We start from the raw sequence: 17,347 nt of genomic DNA on the forward strand, positions 1-17,347 counted from the left end.
TCAAGGCCTGGGGAAATGATCCCTACACGTTATGCACTATGCTTATACCATACTATACATTACAGCTTGTGTCAAGAAGTCTATCTTTATGGCTCACCCAGATTTTTGTGCACATCAGTTTGGAGATTCAGAGTTGTGTTTTGCAGTTTTTCTTGAGCACTGTCCCAGTTCTCTTCCCTCTCTGTGTGAGTGGTGGTGCACCCCGTGTAGTGGACGATCTAAAGGCTCTAATAATGCAGCGCTGGTCCCCCCCCCCCCCCTCAGCACAGTTAATGAAAAACCGCGAGACGCCGAAGCAGTTAACACCACAGCATGGTCCACATGCCTCCGCGTCCCACCGCGTCCTATATTAAAAGTGTCTAATCATTGCCTAATCAGGCTTCTCCGTCACGTCGAGTCAGGGAAATGGTGCGGAGGAGGGCCTTCATCTGTCACTGTCCATCTTCCACTGATGTGGCTGTCACTGAAGGAGTGTGAGGAGATATTAGGTTTTGCCCAATTTATCATGCTGTGCAATAAAAACATTTTGTTGATCTTAGCATTGTTGTCACAAAGAAAGCAATAAAACAAAAATCACATGCTATTAGTGTCAGAATCATTTGAAAGTGATTTGAGCACACAAGAAAACAACCATAAATGCTAAATTGCTAGGTTGGGAGTCCTGTTATTCCACACAATGTGAGTAATGTGAGTGCATTGTGTCCAAGCACATGGCTCATCTTCCCTAAGACAGCCTGGAAACATGTTCCCCTTTTAATAAGTTAATAACTAATAAGTCTCATGGCGACTCTCCACTCCACTCTCTGGCCCATTAGATGAGGCATTGGCACTGAGTGTTATTCCTGCCTGTCAAGACTTCCTTGCTGAGACTCATTCATGATAACAGTAAGGCCTGATAGTCACTGCTGCTGGAAAAAGAGGCTATTTTCAGTATGCCTGATGTTTTCAGAAGGCTTTTTGTGTGCGCCGCAAAGTCAGAATACCATGGGATCGGACCCAGAGGTGCCCTTCAGATAAATAACGCCCCTTTCCTGTCAGTGCAAACAGTAAGGGCACAGCCACTAACAGGAAATTACAAGCTCAAGGTGAAGCATCAGCATCAGCGATGACAAGGGTAAGGAGGAGGAAAAAGTCATTTGTTTCATGATTTTCTTTTTCATTCTTCTTCTTTAATAAGAGTTGAGGGTGTCTTATTATCTATTCAATTAGACGGCCGAGGAGATAATTAGAAGCCTTGCTAAACATACATTTATCGAACAAGCATCACATCGATTCACTGCGTCCCCAGAGGAGTTGGACGAGCAGTGGAGCTGCTGAGATCCATAAGCGAAATTATGCCTACCAGCTATTAAAAAAAAATGTTGGACGTGGGTGTGAAGGGCTTGTGGGAGGGCCGGGGTGTGACGGGATATATGGCATGGAGGTACAGTCCCTGGCACAGGACGCTCAAGGATACAGATATGATTGTCCGTTATAATGTGCAGGTCAAGGCTGTCCGTTCCCATCAGGACTACACAGAAGCATGCCCACCCCGCGGCTGCAGGTGCCATTTTCGCCTCCTACACAGTTCTGTCCCTTTTTTTCCCCTTTATTTTGTGAGAGAAATGGAATTAGAAATGCGGCGGTCTTGGGTGGACAGTGGTGGTGCTGGAGACGGCAGTAATGTCCTGCGGCGGCCGTATTGACCCGCTTTACTGACAGCTCTTTCCCATTAATGTTTTTTATCGAGCTGAGACCTTGGTGTGGTGGACCGCCAGAAGGTACAGATGCCGCGCTGCGTCTGCACTAGTTTCCGTGGGACTCTTGAGGAACAACTGAGCAATTTGATCCGCTATTCGTCTGTGGAAATATGAAGTTCTGAAGGTGCTGTATTTCAGAATGTCACCAATGAATGGTATATCGCCAAGGTGTTGGATTTGAACGTTGAACACATTCATTTTTCTTTAACACGTTCGGGTTGACTAATTTGTCGTTTTTGATGTCGTTGTTACATTGCAGGCTCCACTGCCCATTACTGTTAGGGGAGTGTCAAAGGTTCTAAGGGCAGCCTTTGTCGACCATCTCGTTTCCCTTGCCTTGTTATTTTCCAACTAACCAGATAAAGTAAAGCCTGCAGTAAATCAAATGGAAAAAATAAACTTTGCCCAGCAAGCTTGTGTCCCCCCTAATGCCACATCCTAATGAGTAGGAGAGAGAGACCTTATTAGGACACCAGGCCTGTCATCCATGCAGGAGTCAATTAGCTTTCGGCTGAGGGACTTTGTAGACCTCCCGCGCATGGAGTAAAGCTTTGCTGGCCCGAGGAGAGGGGGAAAAAACATAACAAGCCCAAATACTTTTAATTGACGCACTATGTGCATCTATTCGTCACAACTTGTTGGGTGGTCGGGTTGGGCGGTTAATCAGGCAGTTGTGGCCCCTACGTTACTATGCAGGCAGTGCATTATTAGCCCATTGTAATGCATAGTCTGTGTTACATAATGAGCTCTTATCACTCATTAGGTGGTGTGTGTGAGCATGGACTTTGTGTGTGTGTTTGTGTGTTTTTGTGTGTGTGACTAAGGGAGAGTAGAAACCAATCTTTTAAATGTGACCTTGCATTGGCAAAACTGTACATTTATTTGCATGGAATTGGCCTGTGTGGAATACATTATGTCCTATGTTGGGGGGAATGTGTCTTTGTTGGGGTGAAGACCACAAGCTCTGTGAAAGACTCATGCGCCCATGCTGTGAATTTGCAATTTGCCCCCCCCCCTCCCGGCACACACACAGGCACGAGAGGCTAAAAAGATACGATTTGCAGAAAACATTGCCTGTGGTCTCTTCTAAGCGAGAAAACTAGTGGCAAGGCAGGGGGAGAGATCAGACTTGCAAATAAAATAGCATCTTCCATCTGCTACAACTGTTTGTTGTACCTCGCATGCATAGGACAAGAGTGTGAAGGTTGAGACGGCACACACTAACAGAAACTGCAAAGATAATGAAGACCCTGCTACTGCTGTGGGTCTATTGTTTGGTCTACAGCCTACAAGCAGCCTTGACTTTCCTCAGCAATAAAGCAATTGAGACTCTATCCTCTCTGCTACTCCCACACAGAGATAAACCAATTCAAGAAATCATAATTATTTTATTTTACCATTTATTCCAAAACATTTATTTTATTCTATGAAGAATATTACTCAATCTGCAAACAAATTTGCATTATGTTGAATGTGTGTGTGAATGTACCAGCACAGCCCCGGTGATTTGTTTACTTAATTTCTCTGTAAACAGGCGTCTCTGCCGCCATCACATTGTGCCTGTGTCTGTTTTGTGGGCCAGTAGCCCTGACTCCATCTGGCAGGCTCCGCCACATGTGGCAGACAGCTGTGTGGAGACAGCTGTGCCGGAACAGGTGAAGTTTGGGGAGAGAGAGAAGGCGCTCAGCCACAGGAGGCGGGGGGGGGGGGGGGGGGCGCCATGTGAGGAGCTCACAAAGTGTTTACAGAGCCAAGGAGCCTGGAGCAGTCCGCCACATTCAGCCATCCAGCTCTCTCTCTCTCTCTCTCTCTCTCTCTCTCTCTCTTTCTCTCTATCTATCTATCTATCTACTGTATCTATCTATCTATCTTTTTCTCTCTGTCTCACCCTCCCTCCCTCTCTCTCCCTCCCTCTCTCTCTATCTTTTTCTCTCTCTTTCTATCTATCTCCCTCTTTCTCTCCCTCCCTCCCTCTCTATCTCTCTCTCCTTCATTTTCTCTCTATCTATCTACTGTATCTATCTATCTATCTATCTATCTATCTATCTATCTATCTATCTCCCTATCTCTCTCTCTTCTATCTGTCTGCCTGTCTTTCTTTTTCTCTTGAGTCCTGCTTGTCTGGCTCCATCTTGTAGCCTGCTGCTACTTCCATCACTGTCCATCTTCTGTCAGTCGTCTTCCTTTTCATTTTACGCACTTTCTTCCCCGTCCTCCTCTATGACTCCCCCCTGTCTGTCTGCCCCCAGTCTGTCTCTCTACTCATCTAAACGTAGCTATGCTAGGTATTGCGCCAGCCCGGCAACCTGGCGCGGGTGGGAGGGAGGCTTGAAAAGGGGAGGCGAAATGATTGACCATATCGACGTGGTTAATCTTTGCACCCTAATGGCATCCACCCCTATGCCCCTTTGCATGGGGCTACTGATTTTCTGACAGTTTATATGTAGCCCAGACTGTGAATGAGTGCTCACACACACACACACACACACACACACACACACACACACACACACACGCACACGCTCACACACACACACACACACACACGCAGACACACACACACACACAAACACACACACCTGTACACACATATGTACTCGCGTTCCTCTGGTTTTTATGATCCTTCTGAAACCCCATCTCAGGGCCTGACAAACTGACCGGGAGTAGCCATGTGCTGAGTTGAATGGAATCCTACAGCAGACTGCTGTATATCATTCTGTGTGTGTGTGTCATTGTAAGACGCAAAGCACATCCTGTCCTCAAACAGCTACTTAAGAGAGAGGGGAGTTGAAAAATGCTTCCTGAATCGGAGATTTATGAATGCAGCTAGTAATGTGGAGGAAGTGTGTGGCTATATTCTAGACACCTGGAAGTTCATTAAGGAAGTCGAGAGGAATAAGGCACAGATGTTTCACCAGGGACCGAGCACATGTGTGAAGTCATTATGAATGAACATGTCAGCAGCGTCAGCAGTCAGCCTTAAATGGTCACCACATGAGACACAATCAGTGTATCTCAGATGTAGATAAAAATTCCCTTTGACAGAAAGATAGAAAGAAAATATATATATATTAAAGCACAAATGGGTAAGCATCAAATGGCAGAGGGCAAGTTCAATGACTTTGAGGTTTTTCTTAGATAGTTGGGGAACATAGTTAGTTTTCTTTAAAAAAAAAGAAAAAAAATAGAGTGGGACAGTGGTGGTAAGTAAAATGAATTGTTCAAATCCGCATGGGAAGCCACATTGTCCAGCATCCTGTCCTGAGTACAGTATGGATCACATGTATGTGTGTCTTTCTCTTTGACAGGACACCCCTCCGGCCAGCCTGTACAACGTCCGCGAGGCCTATGAGAAGACCTACGGCCACAGGCGCTATTCTGTGCCCCGGAATGAGGACGCCAAGAGGAGACAGGGCTCCTTCCTGAGTGCTACGCCCCGAACGACCACCTTCATACGCCCCCACGCCGACACTCCAGGTACCTCCGAGACCACGTCAATGCTCCCTGGGGTGCTCACTAGAGCACAAGTGTGCAGTGAGATATTTCTGTTGTCATTGAATTTTCAACCCAAAGTAGATGTGTGAAACGCGTGTGTGCGTATTATACCCAGAGCTTTTGACCTTTCGTTTCATCAGATTTGACTGCCGTAATCTAATGTCAACGCAAGCCAAGAGCCATATCCATTTTCTTGTGCAGTTGGGCAAATATTTACATCAATTAGATGTTCTCCCCTCTCTGCATGTTGTTTCAAAATGGAGAGATTCATCACTTCTTTGGAGAAACCATACCTCTCCCCTCGCGCCCAGGCCGTCACCCGGCGCTTAACAAAAGAGTGATTTGCATATAAATAGATCCGTCTGTTTGCAAAGTTTGCACTCAAACACATGGGTAGTTCATTTCACCTATTACGTAATTTGCATTTTCTAAATGTGTGTGTGTGTGTGTGTGTGTGTGTGTGTGTGTGTGTGTGTGTGTGTGTGTGTGTGTGTGTGTGTGTGCGTGCCTGCGTGCGTGCGTGCGTGCGTGCGTGCGTGCGTGCGTGCGTGCGTGCGTGCGTTCTTTCACCTCTCATCTGCTGCCTCGCCACATCCCTCCTTTGATGGGAAGTTGATTAAAAACACATTTTCAATCAGCAGTTCTTTTTTTTGACAGGTGCCTCTTGACACACCCTCTAAAAACTGCTGCCAGTTGTAATGGGGTGCATGACTTCCAAATGTGCTCCAGGTTAAAACGCCGGCAATGCAACAGAGCTCATCATACAAGCAGGCTTTTTGCTTTTAATCGCAGTAAGCAGTTTGCTGTCACTGGGCACCACATTTGCACCTGAGTTTATTCTTTTTTATTTATTTATTTTATTTCATTCATTAATTGTTTTTGCTCTGGGAGAACCTCACCTTAAAAACCTTTGGGTCTGTCTGATTAATTATGGTATATTTCTGCAGAGAGAGAAGAAGAAAAAAAGACCTTTTCTGTCTCTCGTTCTCTCTCGGTGGAAATGTCACACCGTATGAGGTTGGGCGTAATTACTGGAGGTCTCTATCACTCCATCATTCCCATAAACCTTATCAGTCCCTGGCTGGGGCTCTCTCTCTCTCTCTCTCTCTCTCTCTCTCACACACATACACACACACACACACAAACACAGGCACACACACAGTTCAGCTCTCACCAGTCCAAAATGGAAATGTGTGTTCCATCCATTCAATACACATGTTCTATTGATTCTTTCAGAGAAGGAAGGGAGGGAGGGGAAAAACATTATGACTAAAACTCGTAATATTTTTCCTCTCTCTCTTTCTCTCTCTCTCTCTCTCTCTCTCTCTCTCTTTCTTTCTCTCTCTCTCTCTCTCTCTCTCTCTCTCTCTCTCTCTCTTCCAGGACCGGGCCATTACAGTCCAGAGATCAAGTCCAGTGCCAAGCTGGCGTTGATCGGCTCCCACGAGGACCGCTTCAAGAGCCACAAGGACATGACCCCTGGTCCAGGCACATACCAGGTGAGTTTGTGATGGAGGGTCACTCCTGCACGTCGGTGCATACTGATGTTTCATAAGATCCCTGGGAAGAGTGAAGTCCTGCAGTCAGGCAAAACAGAGACAAAAAGGGACTAAAGCTTTCGAGACCGATGGCAAGGTTATAAAAATGGAAGAGTGTGACAGTCTCAGAGGCACATTTCTCATCGCTGTCTGAAACTGAAACAGTCTGAAAATGAATCAGGCTGTGATACAAATGTTGACAGTTATTGGCCTTAAGATCATTTTCACACGATGTCAGAGACATTTAAATATGCTACCTAAAACCTGCAAGAAATGACATATTCCAAGTGTCAATGATGTATTCTCTTTAGTTGAGCTTTGTTTCCGCAGACTAATATAACTCAATCATATAAGCATATAAAATGTTCTTCCATGTGAAACTCATGCATATATCCAGGGACTGTGATTGTATGTGTTACATGAGCTTGGCACTCCTCTTGATTATGCTGAGATGAGATTGCACAGAGCCGCACAGGGCTTAGCCTGTCAGAAGCAAACAGCCATGACCAGAGAGAAAGTCACCGTTGCGCGCTGGGGTTGGACAGCTGAGGGTGATGGACCTGGCCTTGGTCAGCCTGCTGGGACTGCAGGGAGGAGAATGGAAAGACAAAGGGATGCATCCACTCACTGAATCAGCTCAGCCAGTCCTCCATAACTGCATGTGTGTGTGTCAGTATCTGTGTGTGTGTGTGTGTGTGTGTGTGTGTGTGTGTTTGTGTGGGTGTGTGTATGATTGTGGGTTTGATGGGTGGGTGTGTCGGTATCCGCGTGGTTGATCTAATTGGCCCGAATTGGTCTTGGACGTGTTGTGTCGTGTAACGGCGAGAGCAGTGATCAAGGGAAAGGCTTGCGTCTCTTCAGCTGCTGCAACAACCTTTGGTTTGATCATGAGCCGTTCCATACAGAAGACTTTATGACATCCATTGCAGTGATGTGTGATAATATAGCACTATATATAATATCGCTATATAATTACAACTGAAGTTTTTCTCTAGCTTTTTTATTCTGACAGTGGGGAGCAATTAAGGGGAAGGTCAGATGTGCTCGCTTCAATTTATATCACTTCCCTAGTTGTCAGTGAATTGCTTCTCTAATGACTGTACGTAATGGGAAACAGCTTATCCAGACGCACCTGTGCAGTGTGCTGTCAGTAGTCCTTTAGCAGCTTACAGTGACATCCAAAAATATTCTTCTCACTAACAAATGTCAGTATGCGCCCATGGATATAGTCGCTATGTTATGTTAATCAGTCAGTATGTGCACTGGTAGGTGTTGTGTTTGGTTTGGTTTGTATGTGTTTGAGCTGAGAGATGTCTTGGTTTTTACGCAAGCTGCTGACATTTCTGGCACGTCATGATCACAAATTCCACACATGTTTGAGGAAGAGAGGTAAAGGAGAAAAAAAATGCCCTTTTTGTCTTTTTCTCTCTTCTACTCCTTTTGCCCTTTCGTTTCCTCTCCCTTTCTCCTGAAAAGGCGCCTGACGTTGGCCTCAGTTTGATCAGCCCTGCGTGCTCCTACCGCGCGGCCAATTCCCCGGGCGGCTCCATTACCATGCGGCTCTGCTCACCCCGGCCCCGGAGCCCCTCTCCTGCACGCGGGGGGCACCCCGACGCTCAACCTCCACAAACAGATCAATAATTATCTGAGCGCCGCACCCAGCCTCCTCCCCACGCGCCCCTGCGCCAGGCATACAAAGCGCCAAGCCCACCGCTCACCGCCCGCCACCAGAATACCGATGGAGGGGCCATGCCAGTGCAGATGCAGACACACATGTGTGTGTGTGTGTGTGTGTGTGTGTGTATGTGTGTGTGTGTGTGACTGTGGCAGCTCAGGCTTCCCAGGCCCGATGGAGGTGACTTTGAGGTCAGGCTTTGAAGTGCCGCTCGGATCACGTCCACTCCTCCTCCAACACCAACACACACACACACACACACACACATACACACACTCACACTCACACTCCCAGCTTCGCTTGATGGAGCTGCCCCATCCAGCGTTCGCTGCCTCCACAGCCTCTGCGATCAGCACGCACAGTGTGTGACAGAGCAGCCAGCCCAGCATGTTTCGTTTCCTCTCGCTCCAGACCTGCTGGAGTGTTTTTATTTCATTCCACTGACCGGCCATATTTCAGCAGCCCGGACAGCAGGAAGTGAAGTATTTAGATTCATTGGCCATCGGTAAGAGTCATCAGGCTCTGGGGCTCCGCGGGCCAGCAGTGTGCAGCTTTTGCCAGATCGACTGGACAGAGACGTGGGAATATTTTTATGGCCTGCAGTTATTTACTGCCATGGCACACTCACCAGAAGTGCAGAAGTGGTCCCCGAGTGTGTTTCTTTGTTTGCCTGTCATTATCCCTACACTTGGAGAAGGCATTGAGAGTCCAGAGTGACTTATGTCCACTTATGTCCAGCATGTGAGGCATCCTTCCCCCTCCTCCTCCTCTTCCTTCTCTTCCTCCCCTCATTCTCCAACACCCCATAGGTCATGTCTGACCATAGAATAACATCTGTCAAGAATCCCACAGACCCCCCCCCCCCCCTGACTGTGGCTGCTAACATTATCTTTGCTCCTGTGTTTGAAGCGTGATAGCCCAGTTACAGTCATCTAGTGAGATACCAGTAAACACAGCCTCTTTCTCATCTTCCGGCTGGATGTGGGGAAGATTGAGTGAGTCATTTTTTCATTACATCTTATCATCTGTCCTACATCAGCACTGTGTTCATCATTCCAAACACGATATTTCATTCTTTTTCACTTCAGCAGATATTTAATCGGTTAAATAAATAAAAGATTGCATGCAAACGTCGCAAAGCTTTTTTGCTTTTCTGCAGCGTGGCAGTATTGTGAATTTTAACACTCGTGTGTGGGAGTTACTGGTCTTAGCATGACATTGTGCATGCATGGTCTGTTTTTGTGTCAAGACGTGAGACTCTGTTGATGCCTGTCAGTATACATCACAGGTCAAGGGTATGGCAAATGCCATGTGAAAGAGCACACTGACAAGAGGAAGGGAGATCTTGAAAGAGTGAATAAATCAGCGGGGAGATCCATATGGATTTACTTTTGCCGCTCCCCGGAGTGCCTTGTCATCACTTTGCTCAGCCTCTCCCCTTTGCTGTTTGTGCCCCCCTCCCCCCCCCCCCCCCTCTGTTATTTTTTTCCCTCCTCGTCCTGTTCTCCTTTACTGTGGTCATCTTCTTTATTGATGACCAGCCCCTGGCTGTAGGACACGGTGACTCCCCTCTAAGGAACCGGCTCGAGGGGCTCAGCTCACTCGAGCTGCCGCTTATCTGGCTTGCTTCTTTTAAAAAAATTTAAAAAAAACACACGCAACCAGCCATTATGGAAATGACGCTGGACCAACTTCTGCCAGCAGTAAATTTAGAGACTCATCGAAATTTGCGCACACATTATCACTTAACAGCACTCTTGAGTGTGACCCCACGGCCTGACCTGCGATGATGATGGTGCATGAATTCTCTGTGGCTCTCACTCCCATCTCTCTCTCTCTCTCTCACTCCCATCTCTCTCTCTCTCTCTCACTCCCATCTCTCTCTCACTCCCATCTCTCTCTCTCTCTCTCTCTCCTCCACAGTTAAGCCCTGCGATAGCGGACACGGTGCTCAAAGGCACATTCAACGTGACCCTGCACAACCCACTGGTGATGCCCAGCCCTGCCCTGAGGCTACACGGCGCCATGCCAGAGAACCTCTCCATCCACAGCACGTAGCGGCCAGCCAAAGCTCACCAGAAGCCCCACACGTGGGTGGTCATTTGATAACTCACCTTTAACATTTCTAATCCCTCTGGCCTTAAGTGGTCACTTTCCATCCACAACATAAATGAGTAAATTCAACAATTTAAGAATTTGAATGTGTGAGTCTGTTGTTTTGTTTTACTTTATGTGTGTCTCGTTGACTATTTTAGCACCGGTCGTTTGTGAACTGTGAGGGGAATGAGTTAGGTGCATTGATCTGCAGGCACACAAAGCTGGACATGTTTACAGTTTGACCCGTAATTAGCCCATTTAAAGTGAACGAAATGGGAAGGCCCTGCTAGTCGCCAAGCTGTTCCAAAGCATTAATTGTATTGATTGATGTAAAAGCATCAACAAGCTTGTTTTGGGTGATGGGTCCCAAAAAGTAAAGTTACTTTTTATACATTATACGATATAATCTATCAATCTTTTTATTTTTCTGTCTGAGCACCTGTTAATCAAGACCCTTTCTCCCTGCCTGTGTGTGCGTGCGTGTGTGTGTGTGCGTGTGTGTGTATGTGTGAGGTGTGTTAAAAGCATTGAGGCTTGTATTTCTTTCTTATGGTCTGAGCAGTTCTCTGAGTATCGTCTGATACGGCTTCTCCATCAGATCCCCTCCATCACACACTTGCACACTCACGGTAGACGGAGAGGTGATGTGGTATCTGCCGCTCCATCTCCATCAGCAAGGAAGCCTAGCAATGAGATGGCCCTGAATCTGGTCCAAAGCCAGGTGAGCACGGAGGCATTATGATACGATCATAACAGCCTGTGGAGAAATGTGATGAGTTCAGCAAGAGAAAAAAAAATAGCCGAGTTAGTTTTCTTCCCTCAGTTAAGTTTGAGCATCAGTGTGATGCTTGTCCACCTGATGCAGACAGAGTTTCTTCAATCACGATGCTTTTATTCATAAGCCTTAGGGCACAAACTGGGAAAAGGAATAACCTTTTATTTGCAACATTCAAGCCTGGCTCACACTATTTTTCAATAATCTCAACTTTGGTACCATTAGGATGGACAAGGAATGACAAGAAGTCATTTCTGCTCCTCCAAACAAGATGCATGGCGAACTTTTCAATTTTTTTTAATTTCAATAACAATATTGACTTTAGCTGACACCTTTTCCTGTGTATAATTATCGGTGCGACCACGGCGAGAGACAATTAAGCGAAAGTGAAATAAGTCTTGTGAAATTAATGCATTCCTCCGTATGCATAAATCATATAATTCATTATCCATATTTGCTGACGACCACAAAGAGGTGTGAAAGTCAGATAAAAGAGCCATAACTTATTTACTCATTTGCACACTCTAATAAGATCTCCTCGTTAATCAATGGTTACTCCGCCCTTGCGGAGTTGCTGTAGTCCTTGTCTTTTTCCAGGCGTGGAGCCCAATACAGTTATAATTTAACTTTGCTCTCGCTCTAAGTGGTGCGGAAAGCCTTCCAGAGGTTATTAAGAGGTTTACAGACCTGGATGCATCCTTATAAAATATTTAGTGTGGCGTATGTTTGCTCTCCATGCGAGGGCAGATAGCATTTTTAACTCAGAGAAAGGCACCTTGTTGGGGACTTTTGGAAAATAATAAATGTTTGGGCTACCATGAACTCTCTGAACCATCAATCCATTGTGTTATTTTTAATTTCCACCATCAAAGCAAAAATAAAATGGCACCAAATAATCAATTGGCCATGATGTCTTTTCCTTTTTATCACAGTGATGTGTCTGTGTTAGTAATGCCTGAAAGACATTTACAGGACATTCTCATAGGTATGCTCTTATTGTGTTGGCCTTTTAAGCACTGCAGATAATCTGTGGTGCCATTAGGAACACGTAAACAAATGCCAGCATGAAGAAATGATTTATCCTTCTCCCTCTCTCTCCCTCTCTCACACACACAATCACTCAAAATAAATCACGTGGGTTATTCGCTGAGATAGTCGGATCAGCTTCCTTCTGGAGGCCCATAAATTCTCGAGTTGAAAGTGCACGGGGGCAGTTTGGGGGAGACTGCGAAAACGGCCTCGGAGTGACCGCTTGCGAGTCCCATAAACAGAATGCTGATGGCAGTCGGACATCTGTTTACCTGCAGTCAAACGCGCCGTCTTCTGTTATAGCCTCGAGACAGCTCCGCCACACCCTCTGCCGTGGCATTGTTCGCCAAAACCCTTTTAATCTAATTAGGCATTAAGCCCCTATCATTATTCAGTGGACTGAGAGAGAGAGAGAGAATGTTATTTATGTGTCCCCTCCCCTGGACGTGGTTTACCTTTTCATCACACTGGCCTGTTTTACATTGGCAGACTAATTAAATCAAATAAATCACAGCAGAGAGAGCTGAGTGTTTGATAAAAAATAAAGAGCGCACAAATAAATAAACAAATGCACAGATTGAATAAGTCTCGATTATGGTGCATTACACAGGACATCACTCATGTTGTTTAAAAAAAAAAACCATGTGAATGATACAGGGGATAAAAATGATAGATGAATAACTCAGCTTTCAAAAACAAACCATGCAGCTTAGAACCTTGATCCGCTTGATCTCAAGTTGTGGTATAAGTTTCTGTTACCCTGACACTAATACTGTATGTCTGTCATATTTTTGTATGTTTCTATCTAGTAGGCTACAACTGACAGATATCCATACAGTTTATTAGCTCAAGGATTTCATCTGAATCCGAGAAAACAGTGTGACATTAGAACATTAGTTAGTTTCACACTAGTGGGGACGTTGGCATAGACATTGCCTTCACAGAATTGCTGTTGTTTGAAGTTGTTAATCCATTAAAACAGGTCTGAACCATTTACACACCTGAGATGACGGGGAAATGACATGCATGCTCAAACAAAGGTGTGCATTTATTGAATTCTTCCCAATCTTGTCCAGTCACAATCATGACTGCGCTAGTGCAGCACAGTCAAATTTGGTTTTGGCGAAGTGTTTGATTTGATTAGTCTGTCTGTTTTGATTAGTGTGTGAGCACTTTAGCCGTGCTTTTCAATGAGCATTTCTTTATAAACACTGTGACTGTGGCCGGGGTTCGAACATTAGAGGAAGATAAAAGTGAACTGCCATGGGGTGCGCTTCCCAAAACCATAGTTGTAACCTGCTAACCTGTTAGCCAACCAACTTAGTTGGTTGGCAATGGGAAATTGCATTGCAACCAACAAAGTTAACTGAGTTAACAAACTTTTGGTTTTGGGAAATACACCCCTGGTCAGCTTTGGGGATGCTGCTTCGCAGTACCATGGGAAGTGTAGATCATAGGTATATATAGAATGGCTAGATGTCTCGTCCGCGCTGCTTGCCAATGGAGGTCGACGTCCGCACCTCGCGGCCATCTTGCCACAGTCAGCTCGCTAACTCATAACATTGTGTTTCAATGGTGCACCTGAAGGTGTCATTGTTATAGCCTGGGGGCATTGTTCGGCCTTTAGTAGAAGAAGAGCCATCAGGTACCACAGAATGCACCAGATAGCTTGTCTGTGACAAGATGGCCGCGGGTGATGCCGTTGGAGACTCCGCCATAAGACATCTAGCCATTCTATATCTATGGTGGAGACAACCATAGTGATTTTGCTCACTTTGAGTTCCAAATTTAAAAAAAAAAAAAACACCATAATGCAAACAGTACAACATATCAGTAGTTTTTGATTTCATCGTTTTTGTTACTCAAATATTGTAACTCTTTTTTTGAAAGTATATATATATTTTTTTTTTTGCCTTTAATGATAGGACAGTGGATAGTGACAGGAAGCGAATGGGAGAGAGTGCAGGGGTGGGATCCGGAAAGGACCACGGGGCGGGAATCAAACTCGGGTCGCCGGCGTATGGTGCAGGTGCCCCAGTCAGTTCTGATAAAGCTACTGTATAAATTCTGCTGTGAACACTAATTACAGCGAGCACTTAGGTAAACATTCGCTTGAAAGACAGGGTGATGGTTCAAAATGGCGAACGAGCAATTAATGACAATTAGAGTCAAATTTGTAATCAAAGATTTAGTTTCCTCATTTTGACTGGTAAATTGGAGTGTGTCAGTGGGAGGAGGGGGTGGGGCAAGAGGCTCCCCTCTGGGGCTCTGATTGAGGTGCAGGTGGGAACGGCAGACCCCACTGATTGCCTGCTTCCTCATTAACACTGGTGTCTGACAGCAAGCTCCCGCTTTCTGTGTGATGTGATGTCTAGTGAGAGAGTGAAATTCTACCTCGTGGATGTAAGTGATGGCCTCTGTCACGGCATATTACGCTGTATGGCATTTATTGCAGGGCCTTCACCTAGTCTTGCTTCAGGCCAGATTTTAACTATTGATGTGCAATGAATGGACATGTCAAGTTAAACTGACTGTGACACTCGGGGCAGACCACTTACCCGTTTGCACTTCATCTAATGCCTTATAAATGCTGACAAAAGTTGAAATATACTATACATTTGTATTGTCCATAAGTCAGCCATTAAAAGTAAGTAAAAATATTGCACAACATCTATGCCGTTATATAAAATTAATATTGTTTTCATTATTTTTCTGTGTGTGAAAGAGAGCAAGAAAGCAAACAGGAGAGATTGAGACGGCCGTAGAATGTAAGAAATAAACAGATGAAGGAAATAGAGTCTGCTAGGCAATCTTGTTTAGCATGAATACTGTATACATTTATGGAACAGAAAATCTGAGGATAGCGGTGTGCAAAAATAGCCAGGAAAAGCTGAGTTGGACTGCAGTGAAGGCTGCAGAAATGGTAAAGGCCAGACGCCAGAGAGAATGGTGGAGGACATGAGATTAAAAAGATACATGGTGAAGGGGATTCATCACAGACTGACATTAGGAGGGGAGGTGTCAGGAGGTGAATAAGGAAGTTGTGGCTGGTGCAGGTCAAGGCTGTCCTGCAACTCTGTCTGGAGTGAGAAGAGCCCTCTGTTACTTCTCAGTGAGTCGCTCAATGGAAAAAAATGTCTGCCATATTAATTTACATCAGTCAAATGACTGAACATTGAATCATTTTCATTCCATTGTTTTGATCTGGGTGGTGGTGCCACTGGAAAACACTACAGACGGTGACAGTGGGTCATGGATGAGTAGCAACTTTCGAAGGCAAGGCTGGTTGTCAATCGACTCCTGGAACGGGATTTAAATATGAAATGGAAAAACATGCGAGTCAGAAGACAGAAATGAAAGCCAGAGTTGACAGGAGATTTTCAAGGTGGCAGAGAGAACTGTAAGTCAGAGGAAGACAGGACAAGAAAGACAGACTGACAGAGGAGACTTCTTTGAATCCAGTTTTAGGCTGAATGGAAGAAGTCCATGGTGTTTGAGGCTGTGACAGCCGCATCACTGCTATCTGTCATCCCTTGCATAGCGCTTTGAGCCTTCACTGGAGTCAAAACTGTGTTATTTGGCCTGTGTATGCTACGCCATTTCAGGTGAATGATGTGTTGAACCCTAATAGTTTGTGCACTGTATACGTGTTTGGAATGGGATAGTATGCTTCTGTTGAATTTCTTGTAAAAAAAGGTTTGAAATTTGAGGATAACCATCTAAAAATCCGCTAAGCACAGCTAACGCTTTTGTCAACTTGATCTGATAAAAACACAAGGGCATTCAAAGATGATTGTGAAGTGTAACAGATGCACTTATTGCACATATTTCTCGCCTTGAAGAAGATGTTGATGAAATGCTTGTGATTAAAAACAACACCAGCTTGAGTGCTGTAGAGGGGCAAAAGGAAAAGAAAACAGGTCAGGAGCAGAGATTTATTACCAAGGAGTCAAGAGATTATGGGGAAAGTTAGCTTGCTAATCCATTAAAATGGACAGAAAGAATATTTAGGTGAGTATATTACATGAGGAAAATGGTATTAAGGAGATGTTTAATGAAATTCCTTTCAAAAAAGTGGAAAAAGAGAAGAGAGAGAGGAAAGAAATAAATAGCTGGGTAGGCAGGAACTGCTGAGGTGAACAGAAGGTAGGACTGAGATAGAGACCCTCATGAGGAAGTACTCAAAGACTTCTGCTCTGAACTTCATTTTGCCTGGAGGAAGCACTACTGAGATGGCCTGCTCAACACTATTTGGGCCTTATGGGTGCTTTTAACTGAGGTAAGCTAGTGGGCTCAGTGAAAATGGCTAAACTTAGACAAGCGAGAAATATTAAGACTCCCAGGATCACAGATGGATAGTGGATATGGAGTTCTTTTATTCAGTTTTTGCATTCATAAAGTGGTTTTAGTTTTTATAGACTCATATTGGGCTCGTATTGAATTTTGCCATCTTTTTGAAGTAGCAACCACCTGAACATGAAGATTAATTAGCTGAGCAACAGGGATTAAGCAGAGTAAGACAGATAGACTCAGAAGCAGAGAGGGGCTAAGAACAAGAGGGGGAGTCAGCCATAGCTTATTTGTTTGGGGGTGTCTCTGACTCTGGAGAACAAGCAGTGTGCTGTGGAAAGTGCTGAATTAGAGATGAAGGGAAGAGGAAAATGGAAGAGGTGGAGATGGTAGAGGCAGAGGAGAGGGACCAGGAGATCACCTGGAGGAGCAACCACCTGAACGAGGAGCAGCAGAGAACCAAACTGCAGTAGAGACGGGGGGGATTGGCCTCCGACAGGTGGGGCAGGAACTGAGGGACAGACAGGCCGATGGGAAGTGCAGTGACAATCAGAAGACCCATAGCTGAGGAGAAGAAAGAAGCTTCTGGCTACAGAAAGTCAATGAAATTCCCTCCCATTGACAATTAGACACAAAACATGATAGAAAGAGGGGAAGACCCAGAGAAGGAGTGAGAGGAGAGAAGTGAAGGAGACTCCAGAGAGAGGGA

The 17,347-nt window shown here is 45.2% G+C and overlaps 1 protein-coding gene across 1 annotated transcript in view; it reads left to right on the plus strand.

Annotated features, from left to right (window-relative positions):
• The window catches only part of stpg2 (sperm-tail PG-rich repeat containing 2), a 31,041-nt gene extending 20,479 nt beyond the window's left edge, over nucleotides 1-10,562 (plus strand). Inside the window, exons 11-13 of the mRNA XM_076271323.1 lie at nucleotides 5,048-5,216; nucleotides 6,618-6,733; nucleotides 10,371-10,562. Of these exons, the coding sequence (XP_076127438.1) occupies nucleotides 5,048-5,216; nucleotides 6,618-6,733; nucleotides 10,371-10,505 (420 nt within the window). The 3' untranslated portion in view covers nucleotides 10,506-10,562. The remainder of the gene's footprint in view (nucleotides 1-5,047; nucleotides 5,217-6,617; nucleotides 6,734-10,370) is intronic.
• Nucleotides 10,563-17,347: the final 6,785 nt, after the last annotated feature.

The sequence above is a fragment of the Alosa pseudoharengus genome, unplaced genomic scaffold (genome assembly GCF_046254945.1).
Source record: "Alosa pseudoharengus isolate Yale_2024_CS ecotype anadromous, Long Island Sound unplaced genomic scaffold, YU_APseudo_1.1 YU_APseudo_1.1_scf_6, whole genome shotgun sequence".
Lineage (NCBI taxonomy): Eukaryota > Metazoa > Chordata > Actinopteri > Clupeiformes > Clupeidae > Alosa > Alosa pseudoharengus.